The 24,072-nt window shown below is 39.5% G+C and overlaps 2 protein-coding genes and 1 long non-coding RNA gene across 18 annotated transcripts in view; 2 read left to right on the top strand and 1 right to left on the bottom strand.

Annotated features, from left to right (window-relative positions):
- STARD3NL (STARD3 N-terminal like) overlaps positions 1–6,161 on the top strand; it is a 65,548-nt gene extending 59,387 nt beyond the window's left edge. For all 13 annotated transcript variants that reach the window (XM_073809548.1, XM_019940650.3, XM_073809544.1 and 10 more), the window contains 2 exons: positions 3,980–4,085; positions 5,033–6,161. The gene's annotated coding sequence lies outside the window, so the exon portion shown is untranslated. The remainder of the gene's footprint in view (positions 1–3,979; positions 4,086–5,032) is intronic.
- Positions 262–23,125, bottom strand: TARP (TCR gamma alternate reading frame protein). Of its 4 annotated transcripts, XM_073809553.1 has the most exons (6): positions 22,863–23,125; positions 22,446–22,753; positions 16,049–16,088; positions 6,256–6,633; positions 2,407–2,442; positions 262–871 (listed from the first exon to the last, which is right to left on the bottom strand). In XM_073809553.1, exons 1-6 carry the CDS (start codon positions 22,903–22,905, stop codon positions 729–731), a joined length of 948 nt encoding a protein of 315 aa, XP_073665654.1. In that variant the 5' UTR covers positions 22,906–23,125; the 3' UTR covers positions 262–728. The 4 variants fall into 4 exon arrangements, with proteins under 4 accessions (XP_073665654.1, XP_073665653.1, XP_033718770.2 ...); XM_073809552.1 differs by lacking the exons at positions 16,049–16,088; positions 22,446–22,753; positions 22,863–23,125 and adding an exon at positions 13,101–13,516; XM_033862879.2 differs by lacking the exons at positions 16,049–16,088; positions 22,446–22,753; positions 22,863–23,125 and adding an exon at positions 9,464–11,296.
- LOC141279509 (uncharacterized) overlaps positions 22,441–24,072 on the top strand; it is a 24,983-nt gene continuing 23,351 nt past the window's right edge. The window contains exon 1 of the long non-coding RNA XR_012333874.1: positions 22,441–22,935. This is a non-coding gene — a long non-coding RNA (uncharacterized lncRNA). The remainder of the gene's footprint in view (positions 22,936–24,072) is intronic.

Genomic DNA, 24,072 nt, shown 5'->3' with positions numbered 1-24,072 from the left:
ACTGTCATCACAGGAACGTCCCAAACCAATGAGTCTGAATCCGGTGGCCTTTGAAAGTGAAGGAACCCGGGCACCTTCATTTGGCGGTGGGTGCCGTTGGAGCCAGTGCCCCAAAGAAAGGACTAGATCAGCACCTCAGGGAAAGACTCAGAAATGCGGTGTGACCATTATTACAACCAGCACTGGATTTGATAGCTCGGTTGTCATGCTGTTCCTTACCTTGGTTAGATTTCATGAGATTAAAATACACAGACAAAAGTGGACTTTTGATTTGTTTTTTTTATTTTTCATGTCTCTTATGAAAATCAAAGGACAGGATTCAAGTGGCAAAGCTGGTGGCCCCAGGGTGGGTGGCAGGGAGGGTGTGGGCCGTGGTCTGGGTGGAGGCACTGAGGGAGAGAGGGGAGCTGCCCGCTGTGTGCCCTCAGGAGGCACGAGGACTCGGGGGCAGGAGGACCTGAGGAGGTTGTGGGGACAGTGGTGGGAGAGGCTCCCCTGGGCCAGCCTTGGGCCCTGCCCTGAGTAATGGTAGAATTCCCTGTTACGGAGTCAAACTGTCTGCTTGCCCAGTGGTTTGAAAAGCCCTTACACGATAATGGCACATAGAAGAATACACATGTGAACTGAAATAACCCAAACCCAGAAAGGAAGCCCAGCTAGATCCTCAGCAGACACTTTTAGAGACAAGAGATGATGAAGGAAAGGTGACCCCTTTGTGGTGTCCTCTGTCACGAGCTCTTCCCATGGCCGCAGACGGCTGTTCTTCTACACACACAGAAGGAGATGATGACAAAGTAGACCAAGCTCTTGAGGAGGAGAAGGAGGTAGGTGTAGCAGGCACAGGTGTTCGTGAGCTGCAGCTGCAGGGAATCTAGGAGAAGACATCTTGGTTAGTTTCACCTGTTCTTTTGAGAGGCTAAAACACAGTGATGGGGGAACGCATCACAGTCAGAAGTATCAATGAGATTCGTATGAGGGGTACAAATCAGGGAAATCTGCTGGTGTTCACAGTGGAGTGGTTGGGGGCTTAGTAAAGAGAACATTGCACAAAGTGGAATAAACATTTTAATCCAAATTCTCTGAAACTTTAGGATCTCATGCCTCAGTCACCTGTATTTTCTTTAACATCTCTCATGGTGGCTAGGATGTTATTAGGTAATGACACTTCCTCTCCTATCAAGTTTTCAAAGACATATATGATGTGAAGAAATAATTAACAACAGTGATGACGGGCCTGACTTGGCTACTGAATGGACCACAAGGCTGAGTCCGTTTCTGAGGAAATTTCCCTTTTCCCACGCTTCATCTTCATAGAGTCAGAATTCCAGAATCACCAGCACTTGGTGTGGAAAGGGATCTCAGGAGGTGATGTGCTCAGAACTCACTGCCCTCAGTCAGCTCAGGTGTTAGGTGAGTTCCAGGCCCCCTGATAGGGGGAACGAAAGAAGGATCAGCAGGGCCAGAGCCAGTGCTTCTAAATTCACTTAGAACCTTCATGTGGGGAGAAAGGACCACCAACTAGTACTGATTCTGTGCTAGCTAAATGGACACCCTATTCCACATATGTGACCTTATGTCTGCAATAACTGAGTAGGGTGTAATTGTTCCCTATGGGCGGATGATGACTGTATTGCTCAGAAAATGTAAGGAATTTACCCATATTCATGCAACTAGTAATGAAAGAACTGGGGTTAAAGTCCAGTCTGTGATAGCGGAAGCCCACGCTCTTACACCCCTGCCCACTCTGTCTCAGGGCTTTGACCTTGGGATTCTTGCTCTATATTTATATCTTAGAGGAGGGATAGAGAACTGAGTAAGCGCATGCACCATTGATTCAAATGGGTTGGGTTGAATCCGCAGATAGAGCTGTGTGGCTTTGTACAAGGGACTTAATTAATTGTAGCTCACTGCCCTCATCTGTAAAGTGAGGGAAAAATATTGTCTCACCTCCTAGGAGTATTAGAAGCAGTAAACAGGATATGTAGGCAAGACACAGCACAACACCTTGTGTATACGAAGTTCTCAGTTAGTGTCAGTTCATGTATTAGGTACCAGCAAGGGCTAAAACTTAAAAAAAAATCTACAAACAACTTGATACCACGTTTCCCTAGTCATTAGAAACACAAGCCACACAAGTGGAGGAAATCCACTGTTGAAATAATTCGGAACCTATTACTGCACCCCCTAATTTAGAGTCACGTCACACCAAAACCAGCATTTACTGTGTTAAGGTGACTCCTAGGAAATGATGATAGATTTACTTAAACTATCACTCAGTCTATTTCTGCAGCATCCAGACATTCTGGTTTTTCTCCCTTAAACCAAGGAAGTTCAAAAGTTCAGTTTATCCAGAGGAAAAAAATGTGCTGCAGCCTGACATAAAGGCAAACCTAGACAAAAACTTACCACTTCCTTTTTTCACGCAGGCATGTGTAGTGACCTCTACAAGAAATAAGAGCAAGTATTAGTGAATTGTTTATATCCATTATTTGACAGTGTGCATCTCTGTGTGTGTCTCTGGATAGACAGACTGATAGAATCTGCCGAGAGAGGAGAGAATCATTAAAAATAAGATGCCTACAATCCGGGAATAGATGGTCTGGTTCAATGTAATTCAGTAGATCTAGTGCATATATTGTTTTCTGTATCTGAGGACGTTCAAGTTCATGAAGGGTACATTTTTGTTTTTCTTTATTACAACTGGAGGGTAATATCCAAGACCATCTTGGTTTCCTTCTGTGTTCGCATCTCCTACACCCCAAAGCGTTCAGGAAATACTGTCAAACGACAAATCTTCAGAAAAAGCGGCTGCTCTACATCTTCAGCGCCCACTGCTGACGTGAAGGGATGCTCCCCAAACGGATGCATCCAATCCCAGAATCTACAACAGAATCTCATGTTTGAAGGAGTCTGGCTTAGGTAAATTTCCCATCCAAAAAAAAAAGAAGTGAAACCTTTCCAGATCACACATACCCCCAGTATCCCCAACTCATGTATGTGATTTTCTGCAGTTGTGGAGTTTGTGGACATCAGGATAACAATATAAATGAGGCTAATAGCTAGCGAGTGATTATTACTGTGCCAGGTACTTGCTTAAATACTTCATATGCACTATCTCCTTTAACTCCCCAGTGACACTGGAGTGAGTTGTATTTGGGGGTATTGCACGGTACAAAAGAGGAATAAAGTTTAGAGGATAAGTCATATCAGTGACGACAGAGTGCATTCAAAGGATGGTCATGGGGGATTAAATGAGATAGAGTAGGTGGGAAGTACTTTGTAAAAAATAATCCATAGAAATAAAGAGAAATTAATCTATAGAGAGACAACATAATTCCACCATGGTGGACACTGAAAACATCTTCTTTTCCAGAGATCTTAATTATTCTTAACAAATGAAGTATTTATTACAGGAGCTCAGCATTTCAGTTCAATTCTTTCCAGGACAGAGAGAGAGACCAAATCATATTTCTAGTTAATATGAAAACCTGAGGTGAAAGGTGTATTTATCTACAATGAAAAAAAAAAGGCAAACATTCATACAAAAACAAAATTTCTTAAAAAAAATAATAGACTGTTGGATGGAGGAAATCAGAGACACTGAGGTTGTTTGGTTTATCCTTTTTCTCCTACATTCATACAAAAACAAAATTTCTTTAAAAAAATAATAGACTGTTGGATGGAGGAAATCAGAGACACAGAGGTTGTTTGGTTTATCCTTTTTCTCCTAGGTGTGTTTTTGTACATATGATATGGTTCTAGTTTATGATATGGTTCAGGGAGATCTTTAGTTGGTTTGCTCTAAAAAATGGCTTCAAGGTACAAGTATCCCCTATTTTTCAAAAGTTTACGCCACTTCGCTTTTACGAAAGACCTACATTAGTACCTGTTTTTGCTAACAGAAAGAAATCTGAAGAGGATTTTCACTTTTACGAGAAAAGGTTAAAAGCAAAAATAGCATTTAGTGTTTGTTTTGCAGCCAGCCATGATAGAGGCAGCGGGCGCTCCAGCAACAAGAACAGCATCGCCAAGGGACTACACTCAGCATTTCAGCATCAAGCTGCCATAGCTCTGAACTGTTATCTGTGAGCATCTGTGCCTTATCTCCATTTACTTTGCGCATCTGTTAGCAAGATCTGTCTTAAGATGATTGCTTCTTCGCTTTATGCCTTTCATCTTAGGAAAGGTTTCATAGGAACAATCTACTTTCAGGTAGAGGGTAAACCTGTGTAGACTTTGGGGTAAATTCCAAGAAGGAAAATGTTAGTACACTCTTGTTAGATGTTAAAATATACTTAAGAACTGACATTAATATGTCTTAAAAACCTCTTTCTTTTCCTTTCAGTGAATTTATTTATTATAAGATAAATAAAAATCACTTATCACCATGCATTGATTGAGGTAAAAACAATAGCATAAAAAGTTTTCATCATAAAATTTGTGTGAATATCCTAAGTTCTCTTTCTCAATCAAGAACTTGGACCAGATTACTTTTATGAGCCTTCAAGATCACTTCACTGATTTGTGCTTCCATGTTATATTTTTATCTTTCATTAAGACAGCAAAAAGAACCACCAACAAAAACTTCTATGAAACAGCATTAGGAGTTTAGTGTAGAATGACATTGACAGAAATGCCCTCATTTGCTATGTTACACTGAGAAGCCCATGGAAGACATTTATTTCAGAAATGGAGTGCCAAGTAAAACACATTATGAACTGGAACTTCTCTCCTTTATGATCGTCATCACCATGGAACTTATCATTTTGTTTTTCCCTGATCACTAGCAAAATCAAAACCTAATAAGACCTTTAAGCCCAAGGTTATGTTAAACTTACACTTTGCGTATTTGCTTCCCCTCTGTTTCTTAGCTGTAGAAATAGAAAATTAGGGTTGTTTTTGTAATCTTACTCTAGTTAGTTTGAGAAAAGCATATCAATAAATATGATGAATGCATGAATAAATACATCAGTGTTATGGTTTGGAAAGCAAGCATTTTCACTGACGTTATTTCATTTGCTCTTCATCGCAGCCCCAGGACAAAGCCAAGGCAAGTGCTCGGATGTAATTTGATCATTGGATGAACTCACGATCTGAGAAGATAAAAACTTGCTTCAGAAATTCAGACTGCTACACACCAAAATCTCTGCACAGTTTTGTTTTATGCTTGGTTGCCACTGCTTAAAAAGTTTTCCTAACCACAGAGAAAAGAAGTGATAACAAAATGGTTTCTTCTGGTGGGCACTCTGGGTCCTTTGGTCTGTTAGGTGAACACTCAGGTCATTAAGTCCCGAGTCCAGGGAGTTACAGGACCACTGCCAGGGCCAAGGTACAGCCAGCCCTCTGCCCACACTGTGTGGATATGCACAACATCTGCATCAAAAGGTCTCCTTTGGGACATCATGCCTGAATCATGAGAGACCCTGAGTGATTAGGAAAAGTGTATATTCTCTTTACTGTACTGCATCCTCCTGGGACAGTAATTCACCCGAGAGTGTTCATCCACACATCCCTCCAGGCCCGGCACGTGCTAGGGCTGCAAGAGAAGTTTCTTGAGAGGCGTTTACCAATGGCAAGAAATACATTCATTATGTAAAATGGGAGTAAGTCTGTACACTTAAGGCTCACCCAATCTTCAATTACAAAATTTTAGCTTAAGTGGTAGGTAAAACACAAACCTCAAAAACCTAAGACCATAATAAACATGAAGCAGTAATTATTCTACATTTTGTTGAGCCATGATCTGGCTTCCTCATACGAACACCATTTTGTCATTTAATAACTCATTATTTCTGGGTTTTACTTTGAGTAAAGTAAGAGTGAAGTGAGAGGAACTCTGCTTGCTGAGTGGAACCTTCTTGAAAGATGTGTTGATTGTTCTTATTTCCTGATCAAGTAAGGTCATCAAAAATGGAATCTCTCTTTGTGCATTTATTGTGTGCTAAATTGATAGGTACTTTGACATGCGTTGTTTCATTTAATCTATACAGCAACCCTAAAATACATCATTGTGACCTTTATATTTCAGATGATAAAACTGAGCTGAAAAAGCTTCAGTAAATTTTTTTCTTTTTTATGCTTCAAAGCCAATACAATTTTAATTTTGTGGGGAAATAGCAGGACATTTATGCTACCATTAAATGTAACAACATTTAACAATTTATATTTGTTTTTCATTAATGCTTGATCGTCAATGTGGGGTATTTTCTTTGAAAAAAGAATTATGGGAGGTTATGTTTCTTTATAATCACATACCTTTGTTAATTGAAGGGAAAAGAATCTCTTGATCAATTCCTCTTTTATTATTCTCAATTGAAGGGAAAAGAATCTCTTGATCAATTCCTCTTTTATTATTCTCGTGTTTGACGATACATACGAGTTCATTATCCATTGAATTTTTAGTCACGGTCAGCCAGCTGAATTTCATGTATGTATCATTAGTCTTGATGATATTTCCCTGCTGGGATTCCAGAACTTTGTTGCCATTCTTTTCTTTCCAATAGACCTTAATGACATCAGGGAAAAACTTCTCGAGAAGGCAAAGATGTGTTCCAGCCTCATGGAGGTTTATTTCATCAATCGAAGGAAGAAATATAGTGGGCTTGGGAGACATGTCTCCATCAAGGCTTCTATCTGTAGGGGATAATGGAATAGAATTGAAAATTATTAGAGAAACATAAATATTGTGTGGTTTGGAACAACCTAGCTTATAGTAAAAGGCAGAAAAGCTTCCATTGAATTAGTTCTCATCATGGCCTTTCATCCACAGTAGATGTCTAGGTACTCATTATTGCTCTTATTTTCAATGGGAAGAGATGTTCAAGAGGTTATATAACCTGCCCAAAGTCACAGCTGTTCAGAAACAGAGGCTGGCTCGCACCTTGGCTTTGGTTCCTTCTCCACTTGCTAAGTTGGAATATGACTTAAAACTGCCCCATATCAATGCTTGGAACATTCAAGAACAAATTCATCTTCTTAAATCTCTTTTGTTCTATCATAGTGGAACCTGTTTTAAGGGGGATGAGAGTGGGTGGTAGGGTTGGGGGAGAAGACCATGTAACTTTGATGGTCTCTCGACAGGTAAGAATCTTTAGTCACTTCTAAGCTATTTCCCTTTCCTATCCTGTGTTTTGTTAACACGCTCTCTTTGGCTGGTTAATACATTCTTATGTTCTGCATCTCTGTGGAACCTCATTCTTCATTTAACTGATTCTGGAATGCACCATATTTATCTTAATTCCTAAATAAATAAATGTCAGGAGGGGGTTATCATTTTAAAAACAATATACAGTTACTTGTATTAATGGGACTCTACCTCCATCTGTATCTGACAATCTATCAAGTTGAATTTTGAGCTTCAAATGTGGGTCCCATGCTCAGTTCTGAAGTGAAGAAGTTCTCCTTATTTTGAAGCTCAGTTCTGAAGTGAAGAAGTTCTCCTAATTTTGTACAACTTCTCAATGTCACATCTGAACCACTCCAGATTTTTGAGGAGGGCAATATTAAAGTTGCACCTCCAAAACACTGCCTTGAGTTTAGAAGTAAAACAGCAATACTTCCAATATTTCTGTTAAAATATATTATTTTTGGAAATGCTTTTATATTTACCTTACCAAGTAATGCACTTACAGAATTTTGTTCCACTTTAGAAAATGTTCATCTAGAACGCATTTTATTTTGGAATTTCATTTGAAGTTGAAGCATGACTAAGAAGACACCATATTTTGACTTTTATTGTCTCCCCCCAAATTTGAGTCTACCCTGTTGGGCTGCTGAACTGTTTTCAAGCTCAAATATTTCTGTGTTTACTTCTGCTGAATAAAGAGTATATATAATTAGTGTAATGTTAAAAGTTATGGTTCCCGAGTTTTCTGCAGACATAACGTCAAGATATGTACAAAACCATCACAATTTGCAAAGGATGTCACTCAAATGCTGGAATGTTCTTGATTATACATTTACTGTTAATATAACAACTGAAATTATAAATGTTAGAACTCTTTCCAATTTGATCTTCAACTGAAACACTAATGCTTTACTGATATTGTCTTTTGACTAGTTTGGATTTAGTTTAATAATTCAATGGGCAATTTCTTAAGAAAAGAACTGGATTTCTCCATTGAGCAGAAAAGGAAAAATATTCTTGAGAATTTCTGCCTTTGTAGCCAAGTTCCTGATTTTTATCATAAATCAGTAAGCAAACAATGTTGATTTTTTACCCATACTGTAAATATAGTTCACAGTGTGCTTATTTTAATTTTATACATCTCAATTTTAGCGCAAATAATATTTGATTGATTATAATAATGACACTAAAAATTTCTCCAACTGTATATGTACTTTGTTGATCTTGATTTACACGTTCTATTTTGTCTTGTCACATTTTTAATCAAATAACTAATTACAGCTAATTTATATTTAAATAAGAATTTCAAATTTATGACATTTCTAACTACATTTAATTGATTTTACATATCGATCATTTTCTGTATGAATTTAATTTTTTTCCTTATAAACATGAGTATGAAACTCAAACTTATTGCCTATAAATTTTAGAGGCAATAAATATTGGTGTTGAGATAATAGCAATTGAGATAAAGGATTAAGATTTATTTTCTTGTTCTATGTGCCTAAAGTGTTCATAATCTATGTTTACAAACACAGAACAACAGAAATGAAAAACAGACACATTTTAATCTCATTTTTCTTGCTAAGTGAGGAAAAATTCTGCTAAAGAGAAAAAAGTATGTCTAAATTCAATCTTTTTGTGTGAGTGGACAGTAAAATAACTTTTCATTTGAGCAGTTAGAAGTACAACTGTATTCACTGGAGAATATCTGTTCTGTTAATATTATAGGCTGCAAATAACTCTATACTGGACACAGTTCTCCTGGAATAAGTTGTAGATACACCTATCCAGCACCTAGGATGAGTTAGCCAATGTGCAAAGTACTTTATTCACACTGTCTCATTCAATTCCAGCACAACCCCTGCTCGATACATACTGTTATCCCATTTATGGATTAGGAAACTGAGGCCAGAGAATCATCTCCAAGTTCACATAAGCAGTAAGTGATGGACCTGGAGCTCCAGCTCAGCCTGATGCCAAAGCCCAGGCTCCTTGACAACACCCTTTCACCATCAGAAAAGTAATACGTCAACTCACAAAACTTACCTGTAATAGCAAACTTCAGCCTTGGGTCAAACATTTTCATAATAATTACATACGTATGAGCACTTTGTATAAGTCCACATGGACACAAAACTAATTCCTATCACAGTATGTGCACAGTGTTATCTGTGCTGTCCTTTACTATACAGATTTGTTTAAAACCACTTCTAAGGTTTCTACATTTAAATACCATCACAGCCTTGTTTTTTCTAAAGATTCTTAACTATTACTCTAACTTCTTCTTCCCTCCCTCCAAAAACTTGAAAAAAATTGCTTTCCTCTGATACCTACCTGTGACCACAAGTTTTGTCCCATCGCCGAAAATTTTTATGTAATAACTCCACAGTGATTCAACCCATATCAAAAACTTTAGACTAATTTAGCTTCTCTGATTTCTTCAAATCCTAGTGGAACTATAACAGCCTGCTATTCAAGAGACCAGGGCTCTGTTCCTGGTTCTTTTTGCTCTTAACAAGTTCTGTGTCTGAGCTAATCAGGTAAACTAAAGCCTTTATTTATTTGAAAACAATGATGTTAATGTAAATCAGTTCATCATCCCTACCAGTGCTGAAGTGAGACCAAAATAAAACAAGATCTGAAAAGCAATTTGATTAAAAATGCTACAGAAATGAGATTATAATTATTATTATTATCATTATCATTTTATTAGCAATTTGTGATGATTGTGTGGTCCAATATGACATTTTAATCTCATGGGACCAAATCATGCCCTCACCGCTAGAAATTCAGTATCTGGGGGTTGCAATTGGATCTGTGGCAATCAAGCAGGAAGACTGATTCCCTGGTTTGCTGTGCTCTGATATATCTGGAAGTTTCAAAGCCTTCATCATAGGAAATGTGTCTTTTACACACCCAATGAATAGGCAATATATCTTGTCTTATCCCCTGCATATCTATGGTTAAGAAAATCAAAGGGAACATTGGTTAAATATATGTAATCAGTATATGGGACTACTTAACTCGTGTTGTCCAAAACAAATGGCTTTTTCCCAATCAACAGCATAATCTATTGGCATTCGAAGTTTTACCAGAAATTTCAGCCTCAATCTGACTTCTCTCCAGCTCATGCTCAGAGTTCAGCTTGCAACTCCTGGCAGTGGACCTTCAAGGCAGGATGACTAGAGAAATGGCAGGATGCCTGGTCCTCAAATCCTATTATTGTCACCTTGGATCACGAAAACTTGCCTGACATTATCTGCTGAGGGTCACCATCCAAATGACATTAAATGTTATGGTGCCGTATCATCGATGCACTGGGAGTATAAACTGGGTTGGCTTAAAGACCATTTCTTCCATTTTATGGAACGGATATTGAAGTCAATGTCCATGCTTTACATCACTTTCCTCCTTCAAGACCCCTGCATTGAAGTCTTTTTCTAATTTTATGGTGGGAAAACATATCATATTTGAAAATTTGGTGTGCTTCATTTTATCAGTTAACAAAGGGTATGTATTCTACTACATGTTCCCCTACCTTCCTTTTTCTTTTTTTATTCACTTCTTTTTACTGAGATATAACTGACACATAACTCTCCTACTTTTGAGCATAAAATCTTACCCTGTGCTTCTTGCTAGATTATCAGAGGCCTTTTTCATTCTGCTTCCCTTAGTGCCTCTGATCTTCTATTCTTATTTCCTGCTCTGCCTCTATATATGTTTGCTCTGTTAGGTCTTCTCAAGTAGATTTTGCAAACAAGCAGTTTAAGTAAGTGACAAATAGTTTCTGCATTATAGGTTGCTTGTTTTTCTGCCCTAGGGGTTCATAATTAGTAAGATCTAACTCCAGGATGATATGAGGTATGGTAAAATATGTTTACTAATCCAGTTCTGTGATATAGAAGCAAAACATGCAGGATTCAAACAGACCGAGGGTGCCAGAACATAAGGTGAGGCTTTCTTTCTCAAAATTATTCCTCACAAAACAAGGGGCTGCCTATGTGTCAGTGCCTGTGCAACCATTCATATTAAAAGACCCTCTTCTAATACTCTGCTCTGATCAAAAAGTACTACCTGGACAAGATATCAACTTGAAAGGAACTCAGTTAAAGCTGGTTTGGGAGTATTAATATTACCTGGTAAAAATTATTTGGGATTGAAGTCTCTACAGTTTGTGCTTACCTTGCACATGTATAGAATAACAGAATAAATTTTACAAATGCTTTCCTTTTATTTTATAAGTGGGTAATTATTTCTTTGAATGAAATACCCACTGGCATCATCATATGGGGATCAAAAAACCAACAGACCCTGAGATGACTTAGTAAGTTGCTCTAAGGTAGATGTTTTAGGTGCCTGTTTAGGGTCTGAACAAAATTTTTAATGAAATGTGTGGGCAAAAAGCAATATTTCTCAACTGGTTTTGTATTGACATAATTTTTAACTTTCAGGTGTAATCCAAATAAGAAATTAAATACTACAATTGAATATTTGACTTTTGTCTATATCTCTATAAGCTTATATGTTCAAGTTGCAAAAAAAAAATATTTAAAAAACCCCACTTTTTTTACTTCCAGATATTTCTACTGCAAGATGAGAGAGCACCTTATATTCAGGTTAATAATATTTGAGGTAATGCTTATTACATTTTACCACTTTTACCACTTTTTAGTAACAATTGGTCATAGAAACTGAGAGAATTTTTAAGTACCGACCATTTGTTCTAAAATGACCTAAGACTAGATGGTAATTAATACATTTAGCTGCACTCCTGATTTCATAAAGAATTCCAATGAGTAAATGAGTAACAATTTAAATTCTGGAGAGGAATTGATCTTTTTATCATAGACCACATCCCAACATTTGTGGTAGGTAATTTTCATTTTTCATTTTGTTTAATCCTCACAACATCTACTCGAGATGGTTGTTGCACAGATGGAATAAGTGAGTAGAAATATATCAAACTGTTAACAGTGATGTGTCTATAAAAATTTTTAATTTTTCTTTATTTTGGTATTTTTCAATTTTTTCCCGCAATGGGCATGCATTATTTGCATAATTTTTTAAAGCACTAACCAGCGAATCAAATTTTATTTGCTAAAGGATCATCATACAGAAAGTGACAGAATCAAAGTCCATATTTTTCCCTGCACTATACACTACTAAAAATCATTTTTCAGGACACTTATGAGTTGTATCTGGGTCACCTTTATTTAATTTGATTGCTATACTTTTCATCGAATAGACTCAGTTGAAAAAGGGAGACCGGAATGTTGCTTTTCAATTTACAAATTCATTTGTTCATATGATCACCACCACTAAAGAGATCAAAATATATAATTCTTTCATTTTTTTCAATGCTTTATCAACTTTGTGAAAATTTTTTAAAACTTTCATTTCCGTGGATCTCATAGGGTAGGAACATACTTGAGAGATGTTCCCCCCTCATCCAGGCAAAATTTCACCTTTAAGGCAAATGAAGAGGGAATAAATTTACTGGATTGAATTTAGGGAAAAAAAAAATCCACCTTAAGACATGCTTGAATATGGTCGCAAAGTTAAATATCTTGCTACTTGATACTAATCATTCTCTAACTAAATGACAAGTTGAACAATATTTGTCCAATTTTTCCATCGGTTATTTCTGGAATCAAATGAAAAAACCACCTAAGCGTCTTTGAAATTTTCCAAGACCCGATGAACCTAATGTATCCACCACTGAGGGACTCACACTTGGTCTAACTGGCTAACTCTTGTCAATGTCCTCTGTACTAGGTCAGGCAGAGAAGGAACCAGGCAGACGCCAAGGACCTGGATGGAGTCACCGACCTCTCCAGAGACCCCACCCTGATTCGTGACCAAACAGGGATCAAATCCAAGAATTCTGGGCCAACACCAGCACTGCAGTGTGCAGTGCCTGTATTGCTTGCCTCCCTCCCCTACCTTACTACAGAATTTAAAGAATATTTACCTGTAACAATGAGCTGTGTTCCAGAACCAAACACTTTGACGCTCTTGCCATGTGTTAGCCCACTATCTAAAAAGCCTTTGTAGAAAGCTCCCTCTCGGCCTGCTTTAAAATTGTGCCCATAGTTTTTCAATATTTGTGTAAATATATTTTAAAAATGGCCCTGCTAACAATAAACAAAGGTGGAACTCAAGCAAAAGCGCATTAGGTACGAACGTGGTCAAGAATTGAAAAATTGAACCTGCTCTTATTGGGCATCTTGGGTTACATCTGCTCCCATCTCACCTCACGTACACTGGAGAGTATGATTCCATCTTTTCTCACCATTTTGCCTAAATCTTCTAAATATCCTCCCTTAAAGGGTTTTCATGTATAAAATCAGTTCATGCTTAGGGTATACAGTTAATGTTTCTTTAATTTCCAAAGTTGAACTAGGAATAATGTATTTGATTATTTAATAAATGTCTATTCATTACCTTTTATAGCTATTTTGTGATATATATGTATTGAGAGGTAGGTATCTGGGTTAATTCTAAAGTAACTTCTTTCCAGAATCCAATCCTCATTCAGTAGACCAGATGAGTTGCGGCAGAGTGTGAATTTTTAATGATGGCCTCTTAAGCTATTCATTGCTGAAAGACTGCTCCTTTCTACCTGAAAATAACCTTATGGTTTCAAGGGCATTGAAATAAAATCCTCCGCTGCTCATCAGAGAATCCTATTCAGTTTGGTATTTCTCAAGCATTTGGTACCACCTTTCCTGCACTATTTTTAAAAATTTTTATTTAATATTGGAGTATAATTGATTAAAAATGTTATGTGAGTTTCAGGTGTACAGCAAAGTGATTCAGTTACACATATACATGTATCTATTCTTTCTCAAATTCTTTTCCCATTTATGTTGTTACAGAATATTGAGCAGAATATAGGTCCTTGTTGGTTATCTATTTTAAATAGAATAGTGTGTATTTGGTATTTTTCGCTCTCATCATGTCTGGAGAAGCAGTTCTAGGTTATGCAATTTAGTATAAATGCTATAATTCTTTTACCAGATTCAATATTTTTAGCAAATTTGATGCCAATACAGAAGGAAAATTGAGTGAAATGGTGTCAAAATGAATTGCCATTCTATAAAGATACTCTAAGAATTATATTTTGAGTATTTAATAATTGGATATTCAGTATGACTTACATGATCTTTTCTGGGAGGAGCAAGGTCCTTTCGGTGCCATGATTAGAAGCAGGAGCATTATTTTCACACATGAGTATTAATACAAATTATGAGCTATTACTAATTAGGTAGTCAATTACAAAATCCTTTTTAAAGGTCAGAATACAAAAGATTAAATATTCAGAATATAAAAACATGACGTTTAACATCACATAATGGTCCAGACCCTGCACTTTGGAATCAATAAGTCGCTATTGGGTCCCAAATTTTGCCACAGTAACTAGTCATGTGCCTTTAGGCAAGTAACTGAACTTCTCTAAACCTCAGTTTCCTTATCTATGAAATGGGAAGAAGAGGATTCCTGTTGAGGAAGGAGATAAGGCACTGAAACTACTTATCTTGGCGTCTGGTCCTCAGTAAACAGTAGGTGATATTATTATTCCCTTTATTGGGATGGTTGTGGCCATTTCATCAAAATCTTCCAGTAAACAAAGTATATGGATTTTATAGGTATTACATCAATTAAGAAAGGAAACAAGCTCATCAATGCAAGACCTCCTACCTCTCTGGCAGCCACGGGCCAAAGAATATGGGGCCCAATCAAGCCAGAATCTAGAAGACTTTTCCACTAGACTGGAAGCTGTTTGAGTGTTGGGACCTGTCCTATCTGTGTCTTGTTCACCCTTTTATCTCCAGCATCCAGCACAGAAAGTGTCCTCAATAAATGTTTGCTGAGAGAAGGAGCAAATGAGAATATACAACCATGCAGACCCTTTTCATGGACTTTGGAGCTGAGATGGCTCACTGAGCTCAAAAATCCCATGAAACTGGTCCACATCCAGGCAATGTAACAAGAGTTGTAACTGCATGAATTTCAGCTGATCTCAGCCTATGTCTGAGAAGCTAGAGTAACAAGAAGTGAGATTTATCAATGTTCTATAGTCATTCACTATAAGAATTTTTTTGCACTGCTGTTAAGGATGAGATGAAAACCAATAATGCCATTTTTTCAGGTTATTGGGAGAAAGGAGCAATATGTTTATCTCAAACTATAGAGAAGAGGTAAATATTGTCTCTCATTTAAAAGCCCATCCATAGCGTTTCCCTGGTGGCACAGTGGTTAAGAATCTGCCTGCCAATGTAAGGGACACGAATTTGATCCCTGGCCCGGGAAGATCCCACATACCTCAGAGCTACTGAGCCCGTGTGCCACAGTTACTGAGCCCACGTGTCACAACTACTGAAGCTGTGTGCCTAGAGCCCGTGCTCCGCAACAAGAGAAGCCACCGCAATGAGTAGCCTGTGCACCGCAACGCAGAGTAGCCCCTGCTCACTGCAACTAGAGAAAGCCCACACACAGCTACAGAGACCCAACACAGCCAAAAATAAAGACACAAAGAAAAAATAAAAATTTTTTAAAAATCTATTAAAAAATAGCCCATCTATAAGAAAAGCATTTTGAACCAATAACTTACAGCAACGGATTACAGACATGGTCCTCAAAATACTTTAATTTCTACCCTGAGTCTATTCTTTTTTGGATAAAAAGTTGAACTTCTAAAAGTAGAATTTGAACTACTAACAAGCAGGGAAAAGCCATTTACAAGAGAGTTTTGTTTCCATATACAGTGACCAGTAGCTGCAAAATTGCTGTTCAGATGCTGAGGACAAGAATGTGGCAGTCAGATAAGGGGGAACCCTAAATTGTTTTGTTTCGTTTTTTCTAAAAAGCAACTATGAATTTTTCACTATTAAGTTAAAATAGAGAAAAGCTACTTACCAGGGAGAGTTACTATGAGCTTAGTTCCTCCTCCAAATATCTTGATCCAACCTGACCTATCACAATGGTTAGAGCGCCTACAAAAATCTCAGCCTTCTCCTAGCTTCATGACGTGACCAGCAGTTAAAAAACTTTGTAGAGTCAATTTGATCTTCCAGTTCTTTCGAACGTCCCTGAACGTAGGTTTCATGGCATCTGATAGTTTGTAGATTTTCCTCAAATCAATTGACCCAAATGTCTGTTTTCCTCCGAGTCATAAACTTTAAAAAGCACGGATAGAAAATGAAAAGGATAAAAGCAGGAAAAGAAGAGTTCAGCACCAACTGGTCAACCAACTGCTTTTCTAAATTACCAGGAAAAGTATTCAGAGGATTAAGGCTTTTTTTTATTTCCAGGTGTTCGGTTGTGTTGAAACTGCTGAGTTTGCATCAAAGAAAGTCTCTTTTGTTCTCACAAACACCAGGGCTTCTCCATTAGTGATTAGGGAATGCATTTCTGAAAGGAGGAAATGCTTCAGTAACTGAAAATGCAAATATGCCAACACAAATATACTGAGCACTGTGAACAAAGTTCTTCTTTTCTCCTAAACCGCTTTTACCATTGGGCCACATGATTTTTAAAAAGGCAGTGTCAAATGAGAAAATAAGTCCTGTGATGACTTATTATTTTTCGTGGGATGAAAGAAGAAATTTGTAGCATTCTGTCTCTTTGAAATAATAGATTCCTTATTTAAACTAAACCTTAAAAACTAAGCCTAGTTCTCTGATAAGTTGAAAGATGTCTTCTTGGGATGCTGTCCTGTAATGTTATGTCACTCAATATGGATCAGAGGGAAAAGAAATTGCCAGAAGCAGCTGAGTGCTCCTCTGAATACAGATGAGCTGTCCAACTGCCAGGACCCGGACAGGATAGGGCCTGAGTATCCCCATGTCCACTCCAGATCCACTTGGTTCCGGCCTCAGTCCTGTGAGCAATCATTGCCTCTGCCCTGACAATGAAAGTAAGAGGAAGCCACGGTGGGCTACTGTTCATTCACAGCAGCTCAGAACCCCCAACACAATGGGGGAAGACCTGAATGAAAATCACGTTTAGAAAGGGATTTTTAACTGAAAATTCAAAGGTATTATTACTTGGAGCTGTCAAACACCCTTTGCACCCATTGTAGACATAAATGATGCCCACTCAATTCCTTTCTGATAGTTTTTCCTCTGTTTTACCTTATTCCAAGAAAATGAGGAGAGTTATAAAGTATTTTAGGAGTTGTCTATATTTCAAGATCCATGAAGGTAGTAAAATACAAAAAAGTAAAGAGTTACAAAATCCTTTATTAAATTACAAAAACTAGATGAAGAGTATAATATTTTACTAAAGGGCATAAAGTAAAACCTGAATAAACAGATATATACCATATTTGTAAAGGAAAAAACTCAAGGTCATAAAGATGCTAACCTTTCCTAAAAGCATGTATATAAATTGACCTCAATTCCAACCAGAATTATGATAACATTTTATTTTTTGTTCTTTGTTGTAAAATGTCGGGGTGGACTAGATAAGTTGATTTTAAATTCTAATGGGAAGAATAAATATGAGATAATTGAAAAATATTTTTAAAAACAATGGTGAAGAGACATTTAGCATAGAAGATTTTATCACTTATTACAAAGCTACTGACATAGTAGCATAAAGGTGTAAGAATAGTGAAACTTATATAACACAGAAATCCTCCAGAAGGTGGTCCAAGTGTACGCTGATATTAAAATGTGATCTGGTATATATATTTTTTAATTTATTGTTTTTGGCTGCATTGGGTCTTCGTTGCTGCGCACAGGCTTTTCTCTGATTGTGGCGAGTAGGGGCTACTCTTCGTTGCGGTGCACGGGCTTCTCACTGCGGTGGCTTCTCTTGTTGCGGAGCATGGGCTCTAGGCGCGTGGGTTTCAGTAGTTGTGGCGCGCGGGCTCTAGAGCGTGGACTCTAGAGCGCAGGCTCAGTAGTTGTGGCTCACGGGCTTAGTTGCTCCGCGGTATGTGGGATCTTCCCGGACCAGGGCCTGAACCCGTGTCCGCTGCAATGGCAGGCGGATTCCCAACCACTGCGCCACCAGGGAAGCCCCAGTGATCTGGTATTTTTTAATAATAGGGAAATAATAGATTATTTTTAAAAAAGCTTTGGACTATTGATTACCCTGTTGGAAAAAGCAAAAATAACTCTCTACCTCATACCATATAAATTGAGTTCCAAGTAGATAAATATCCAAGTGAAAAAGAATCTAGAGATGTGAGCTGGAAAGAAGTAGGGGACTAATTGGGTCTGTTGTGTAGGGGAGCTTGGAAAGGGAAGAGGATTAAGAAGCACCTTTACTTAATACTTAATATTTCAGAGGAGAAAGTTGGAGAATGTTTAGTTTTTTCCAGTATTTTCAAATAAACTTTTTTTTTTTTTTTTTGCGGTACGCGGGCCTCTCACTGTTGTGGAGCACAGGCTCCGGACGCGCAGGCTCAGCGGCCATGGCTCACGGGCCCAGCCGCTCCGCGGCATGTGGGATCTTCCCAGACCGGGGCACGAACCCGTGTCCCCTGCATCGGCAGGTGGACTCTCAACCACTGCGCCACCAGGGAAGCCCCATATTCTCTTATTTTTGAATGTGACCATTAAATGGGATCCTTAGAGATGCTGTGTCCTCGTAGTGCCTTAATATACCTTAAAAACAAAAGCCATTGTTATTTCCTAATATATAATGAGTGCATCCTCAGTATGGATCATAAAGAAATACAAACAGAAGAGAAGACAATCGTTTTTTGTCCCATCGCTCAGAGACAATTACTTGGTAACAGTTGGTACATTCGCTTACAGATTAATTTCTGTTCATTTAAAAAATTTGTTTCACATAGATATGATGATATCGTATACTTAAGGTTGTGCTTTGTCTTTATTACTTAATATGATACCATGAACATTTTTCTACTCTGTAAGTACTTCCTTGCAGTATTCTGACTCTTAGCAAGATTCCCTGGTTCACCACCACGTTGACTCAGATCGCTTAGGGTCCCACAGATTCTATTCTTTTTACATAGCCAGTCCACAAAACAGGAGAGCATAACAGGAAATCCATTACACAATTCATCACTCATTTTTTTTTTTTAAATAAAGATCGTTTTGTGATCTCAGATTAACATCTTTATTCTTTTTTAAAAATTTTTTATTTATTTATTTTTGCTGTGTTGGGTCTTCGTTGCTGTGCAAGGGCTTTCTCTAGTTGCGGCAAGCTGGGGCCACTCTTCATCGCGGTGCGCGGGCCTCTCACTATCACGGCCTTTCTTGTTGCGGAGCACAGGCTCCAGACGCGCAGGCTCAGTAGTTGTGGCTCACGGGCCCAGTTGCTCCGCGGCATGTGGGATCCTCCCAGACCAGGGCTCGAACCCGTGTCCCCTGCATCGGCAGGCAGATTCTCAACCACTGCGCCACCAGGGAAGCCCCATCACTCAGTTTTGAACCCTTGTTATGCTCCCTGTAGCAACCTAGTGTCATCTGCCTTGCCTTTCATGTTTCCTTTCCTTACTGCCTGCACCTCCCAAATAAACTACTTATACTCATATCCCAAGTCATCTATTCTGGGGAACCCAAACTAAGATAGGTAGGTATTGATGGAAGACATGTTCACATACTGAGGTATGGGGAAGTCATTCTTGTTTATACCTCATTTGGCTTGAACTTTGTGCTAACTAGAACAGCCTGTCTTATGGCCTGTCAAACATATATTGCACATTCGCTTTAACCATTCAAGGGGAAAAAAAGAATGCATTACCAGATTATTTAGGATGTCCACTTTGAAGATACAAATGAATGCCCTTCCCTTCCTATGAGGTCAATGCTTGTAGTCCTTTGAAGATGAGATTTCCTTTCCAGACACCGAGGTCAAGCTGAGTCGCCATGTACATACTGATCTGTCTCTCTGAGACCTTGATGAAGTGTGCCCTTGTCCTGTTCGATGTCTGTCCTTTGTTCTGACAGAAACAAAACTGTTTGAGGCATCCCAAATGGAGCCGGGTTCCATTGTGGATGTGTTTTCCGGCACGTTCCTGCATTACGGGGAACTTGAATTTTCTGAAGTGTATCAAACTCAAGGACACGACAAGCCCTTTCAAAAACAGTACCTGCTCGTAGCTGCCAGCTCAGAGTCACCCTTCACACCTTGCCGACTCTAATCCTAATTACTGACAGAAAAGCTGTGGTCCTTGAATCTGTGTCTCCTAGGCTGTCTTCAGGTTAGCTCAAGTAAAAAATTTTTTTTCTCTTCCTATTAAAGATGACTTATGAATGATTTGCATTGACAGACAGTTGTGTCCCTTTACTAAAGGCCACAGCTCCTGGCAGGTGACCTCTCTTTCTTTTTTTTCTTTTGGCCACGCCTCACTGCTTGTGGAATCTTTGTTCCCCAACCAGGTATTGAACCCGGGCCCTCGGCAGTGAGAGCACTGAGTCCTAACCACAGGAACGCCAGGGAATTCCCAAAGTGACCTCTCAATACAGATACCCTCCCTGTTGTCATAGCAGTTCCGTGTCCCTAAAGGTCTAAAAGGAGAGTGACTTCATGCTGCCGTGCCAAAGCTGAAGGACAGAGGCTACACAGCCCACAAAACTGAAAATCATTACTCTTTGGTCCTCACAGAAAATGTCTGCCAACTCCTATTTTAGTGCAATTAAAAATAACATTTAGGGCTTCCCTGGTGGTGCAGTGGTTGAGAGTCCGCCTGCCGATGCAGGGGACACGGGTTCGTGCCCCGGTCTGGGAGGATCCCACATGCCGCGGAGCGGCTGGGCCCGTGAACCATGGCCGCTGAGCCTGCGTGTCTGGAGCCTGTGCTCCGCAACGGGAGAGGCCACAACAGTGAGAGGCCCGCGTACTGCAAAAAAAAAAAAAAAAAACATTTAAAGGATTACTGTTTACCTTCATTTATTATACTCATAATGCACATCATTTCTTTATGGAAATTCAAATTTTTGACCTATACCATATTTTTTATGCCTGAATAACTTCTTTTAACATCTCTTAAGAGTAGGTGGGCTGGCAATGAAACCCCTCAATTTCTGTTTTGTCTGAGAATTCTTCAATTCTCCTTGACTTTCGAAGGATATTTTTGCTGAGATGTCAGTTTTCCCTTCCAATATTTTAAAGATTTTTGTCCACTGTCTTCTTGTTTGCATGCTTTCTGAAGAAAGTCTACTATTTTTTCCCCATCTGGCTGCAGGCTTCCTCCCCCATTCGGTAACTATTACCACAAAAGAAATCACATCTCCATGCCTGTGTTTCATCACCTGTAAAATGTGAATCATGACAGCACTGATGTCAACGGATTGTCCCAAACATGAGAAAAATTAGACCTAAAGGATTTAGAACGGTGTCTGAGAGAGAGCAGCAGCCTGAATAAATGGACTCTGTGGTGCTCTGCAGGTTCACAGCAGAATCCCGGGGAAAAGGATCCTGACAGGAGTCTCCACCTTGTTGTGTGATCACCTAATGCCCCTGGGGGTCAGAGGCCTGTGCAAAAGGAAGTGCCCTGGTCGGGCTGTCACACAAACCCTGAGTGAGGAGTTAACAGTGACCCCCTTCCTGCAAGGGAGGGCAAGAGCCCCATCCCACATTCACCCCAAATATGTAGGGAGTAACCAAACTCTGAACTTATTCAGGATGGCCTGAGAGAGTTGAAGTAGCATGGGATTTGGAGGTTCAAAAAGTCATTTTGGGGCTTCCCTGATGGCGCAGTGGTTGAGAATCTGCCTGCCAATGCAGGGGACACGGGTTCGAGCCCTGGTCTGGGAGGATCCCACATGCCGCGGAGCAACTAGGCCCGTGAGCCACAACTACCGAGCCTGCGCGTCTGGAGCCTGTGCTCCGCAACAAGAGAGGCCGAGATAGTGAGAGGCCCGCGTACTGCGATGAAGAGGGGCCCCCGCTTGCCACAACTAGAGAAAGCCCTTGCACAGAAACGAAGACCCAACACAGCAAAAATAAATAAATTAATTAATGTCAGATGCAGGCTTGAAAAAAAAAAAAGTCATTTTATCTCTCTAAGCCTCAAATTATTAGTATTGAAGTGGAAAAAGTGAGAATTACGTTGCAACAGTGTTGTGACGTTGATATAAGATGTAATACCACCAGCGTGTTTTCTGGCAATGGGTGATTTCCTCTTTGAGGATAAGCCATGTAACTTTCAAGTAATCTCTGGATAGTAAAAAAAAATATCACATGCGACTCGCTCTCTTTAACGGGAGACTTAGGCGGGGCTCTCAGCTGTGCAGCCTCAGTAGTTGCTGGTATTGAGGATGTGGGTAGGCACAGAGCTGGAGATGGTTCTTGTGTGTGTTACCCAAGAAACTCTAACACTGTGGACATAAACCCACCAGGCACAGTAGTACGTGGCCTCATCTTCTTTCTGTAAGAATCTTATGTTCAAGGTAGAAGTGGAGGTGCGGACGTCTTTTCTGGCCTCAATCTTGTTTTTCTTCCCTCCTAAGTCTTTTAGAGCAGGGACTGTTACGACGTATGCTAGATGTTCTATACCCTGATTTGGTTTATGCCGGTACCAGTGGATGTATTCGTTGCTAAAGTCTTGAGAGGATACCTTGCAAGATATAACTACACTCTTATCTCTTACTCCAGTAACTGATATTACAGGTTGCTCCGACTTTAATTGCCCAAGGCCAACTGCAAGCAAAGAAGAGAAATTCCCATAAACAAATGACATGTAAAGAGGCAACGATAAAGACCTTCTTCAGTCTCTCCTGTAGACTGAAATGATTCGGAGGCAACTCACAAGCCCAGAGGGAGGAGAAGAGGATCGCTTCCAGGAGTGCCATCCCGTCCCCAGACTGGCTCCCTGGGAGGAGGTAAGAAAGTGAGGGCTCTGTTGGCAGGAAGTCTCAGGCCAGTGGCAGGAGAGCCGGGCTGGATCTCGTGTCTCGGAAGAAGCGATGGATCAGGTTGGGTGGTTCTCTAGGGTTCTTCATGACCTGCTACGGATATGAGCAGTTCTGGTTTCGTGGGGTTTTCCTGCCCCTGAGTGCTGGGCAGGTGGGCTAAGTAGGCTCACGATCTGGAAAGAAAACCCCGAGACGAATGCGTATACCTGGGGGTGGAGCAGTTCCCACAGCCACTCCCCTCATCCCCCTGAAATTCCATGCTGTAGTAACATTGATACAGAAATATGTACAGAAATTGTACATATGTAACGTTGCTACAGAAATATCCCTACTGTGTTTTTTCCCTATGTCTATCTTTCTGTAACTGGCTGGTGAGCCAGGACTCAGGTATGAAAACTAACCTTTATTTTTCTGTAATGCTACAGAAAAAAATCAGACACTAGAACATCTCCTGGACATTATTTTAAAATTTATTTATTTTATTTATTTATTTTTGTCTGTGTTGGGTCTTCTTGCTGCGCAAGGGCTTTCTCTAGTTGCATCAAGCGGGGGCTACTCTTTTTGCAGTGCTCAGACTTCTCATCGTGGTGGCTTCTCTTGTTGCAGAACACGGGCTCTAGGTGCACGGGCTTCAGTAGTTGCGGCATGCAGGCTCAGTAGCTGTGGCTCGTGGGCTCTAGAGCGCAGGCTCAGTAGTTGTGGCACACAGCCTTAGTTGCTCCACGGCATGTGGGATCTTCCCGGACCAGGGATCGAATCCGTGTCCCCTGCATTGGCAGGCGGATTCTCAACCACTGCGCCACCAGGGAAGCCATCCTGGACATTATTTAATATGCCATGTGCACAAGCACTGGGGTATTTTTGTTTTTTTTTTAATTAATTGAGATGTTACCATGCAAATTATCAGTCAGAGAAATCATACTTTGTTTACAATCAGGGTGCCTTCAAAAAGGGATTAGATTACAATTGCTAGTGGATCTGTGAGACAGAGTGATCTATGGAAATCAGCTTCACTCAACCTGGACCTGAGAACAGTCTCATGAACTTTATGTCACATGCAGGAGTATTTTAAAAGCAATATTCTGTTTAATATGCAACGGTAAT

Source organism: Tursiops truncatus, chromosome 9, assembly GCF_011762595.2.
Source record: "Tursiops truncatus isolate mTurTru1 chromosome 9, mTurTru1.mat.Y, whole genome shotgun sequence".
In the NCBI taxonomy this organism is placed as follows: Eukaryota; Metazoa; Chordata; class Mammalia; order Artiodactyla; family Delphinidae; genus Tursiops; species Tursiops truncatus.
This window is presented reverse-complemented; position numbering and strand designations above follow the sequence as displayed.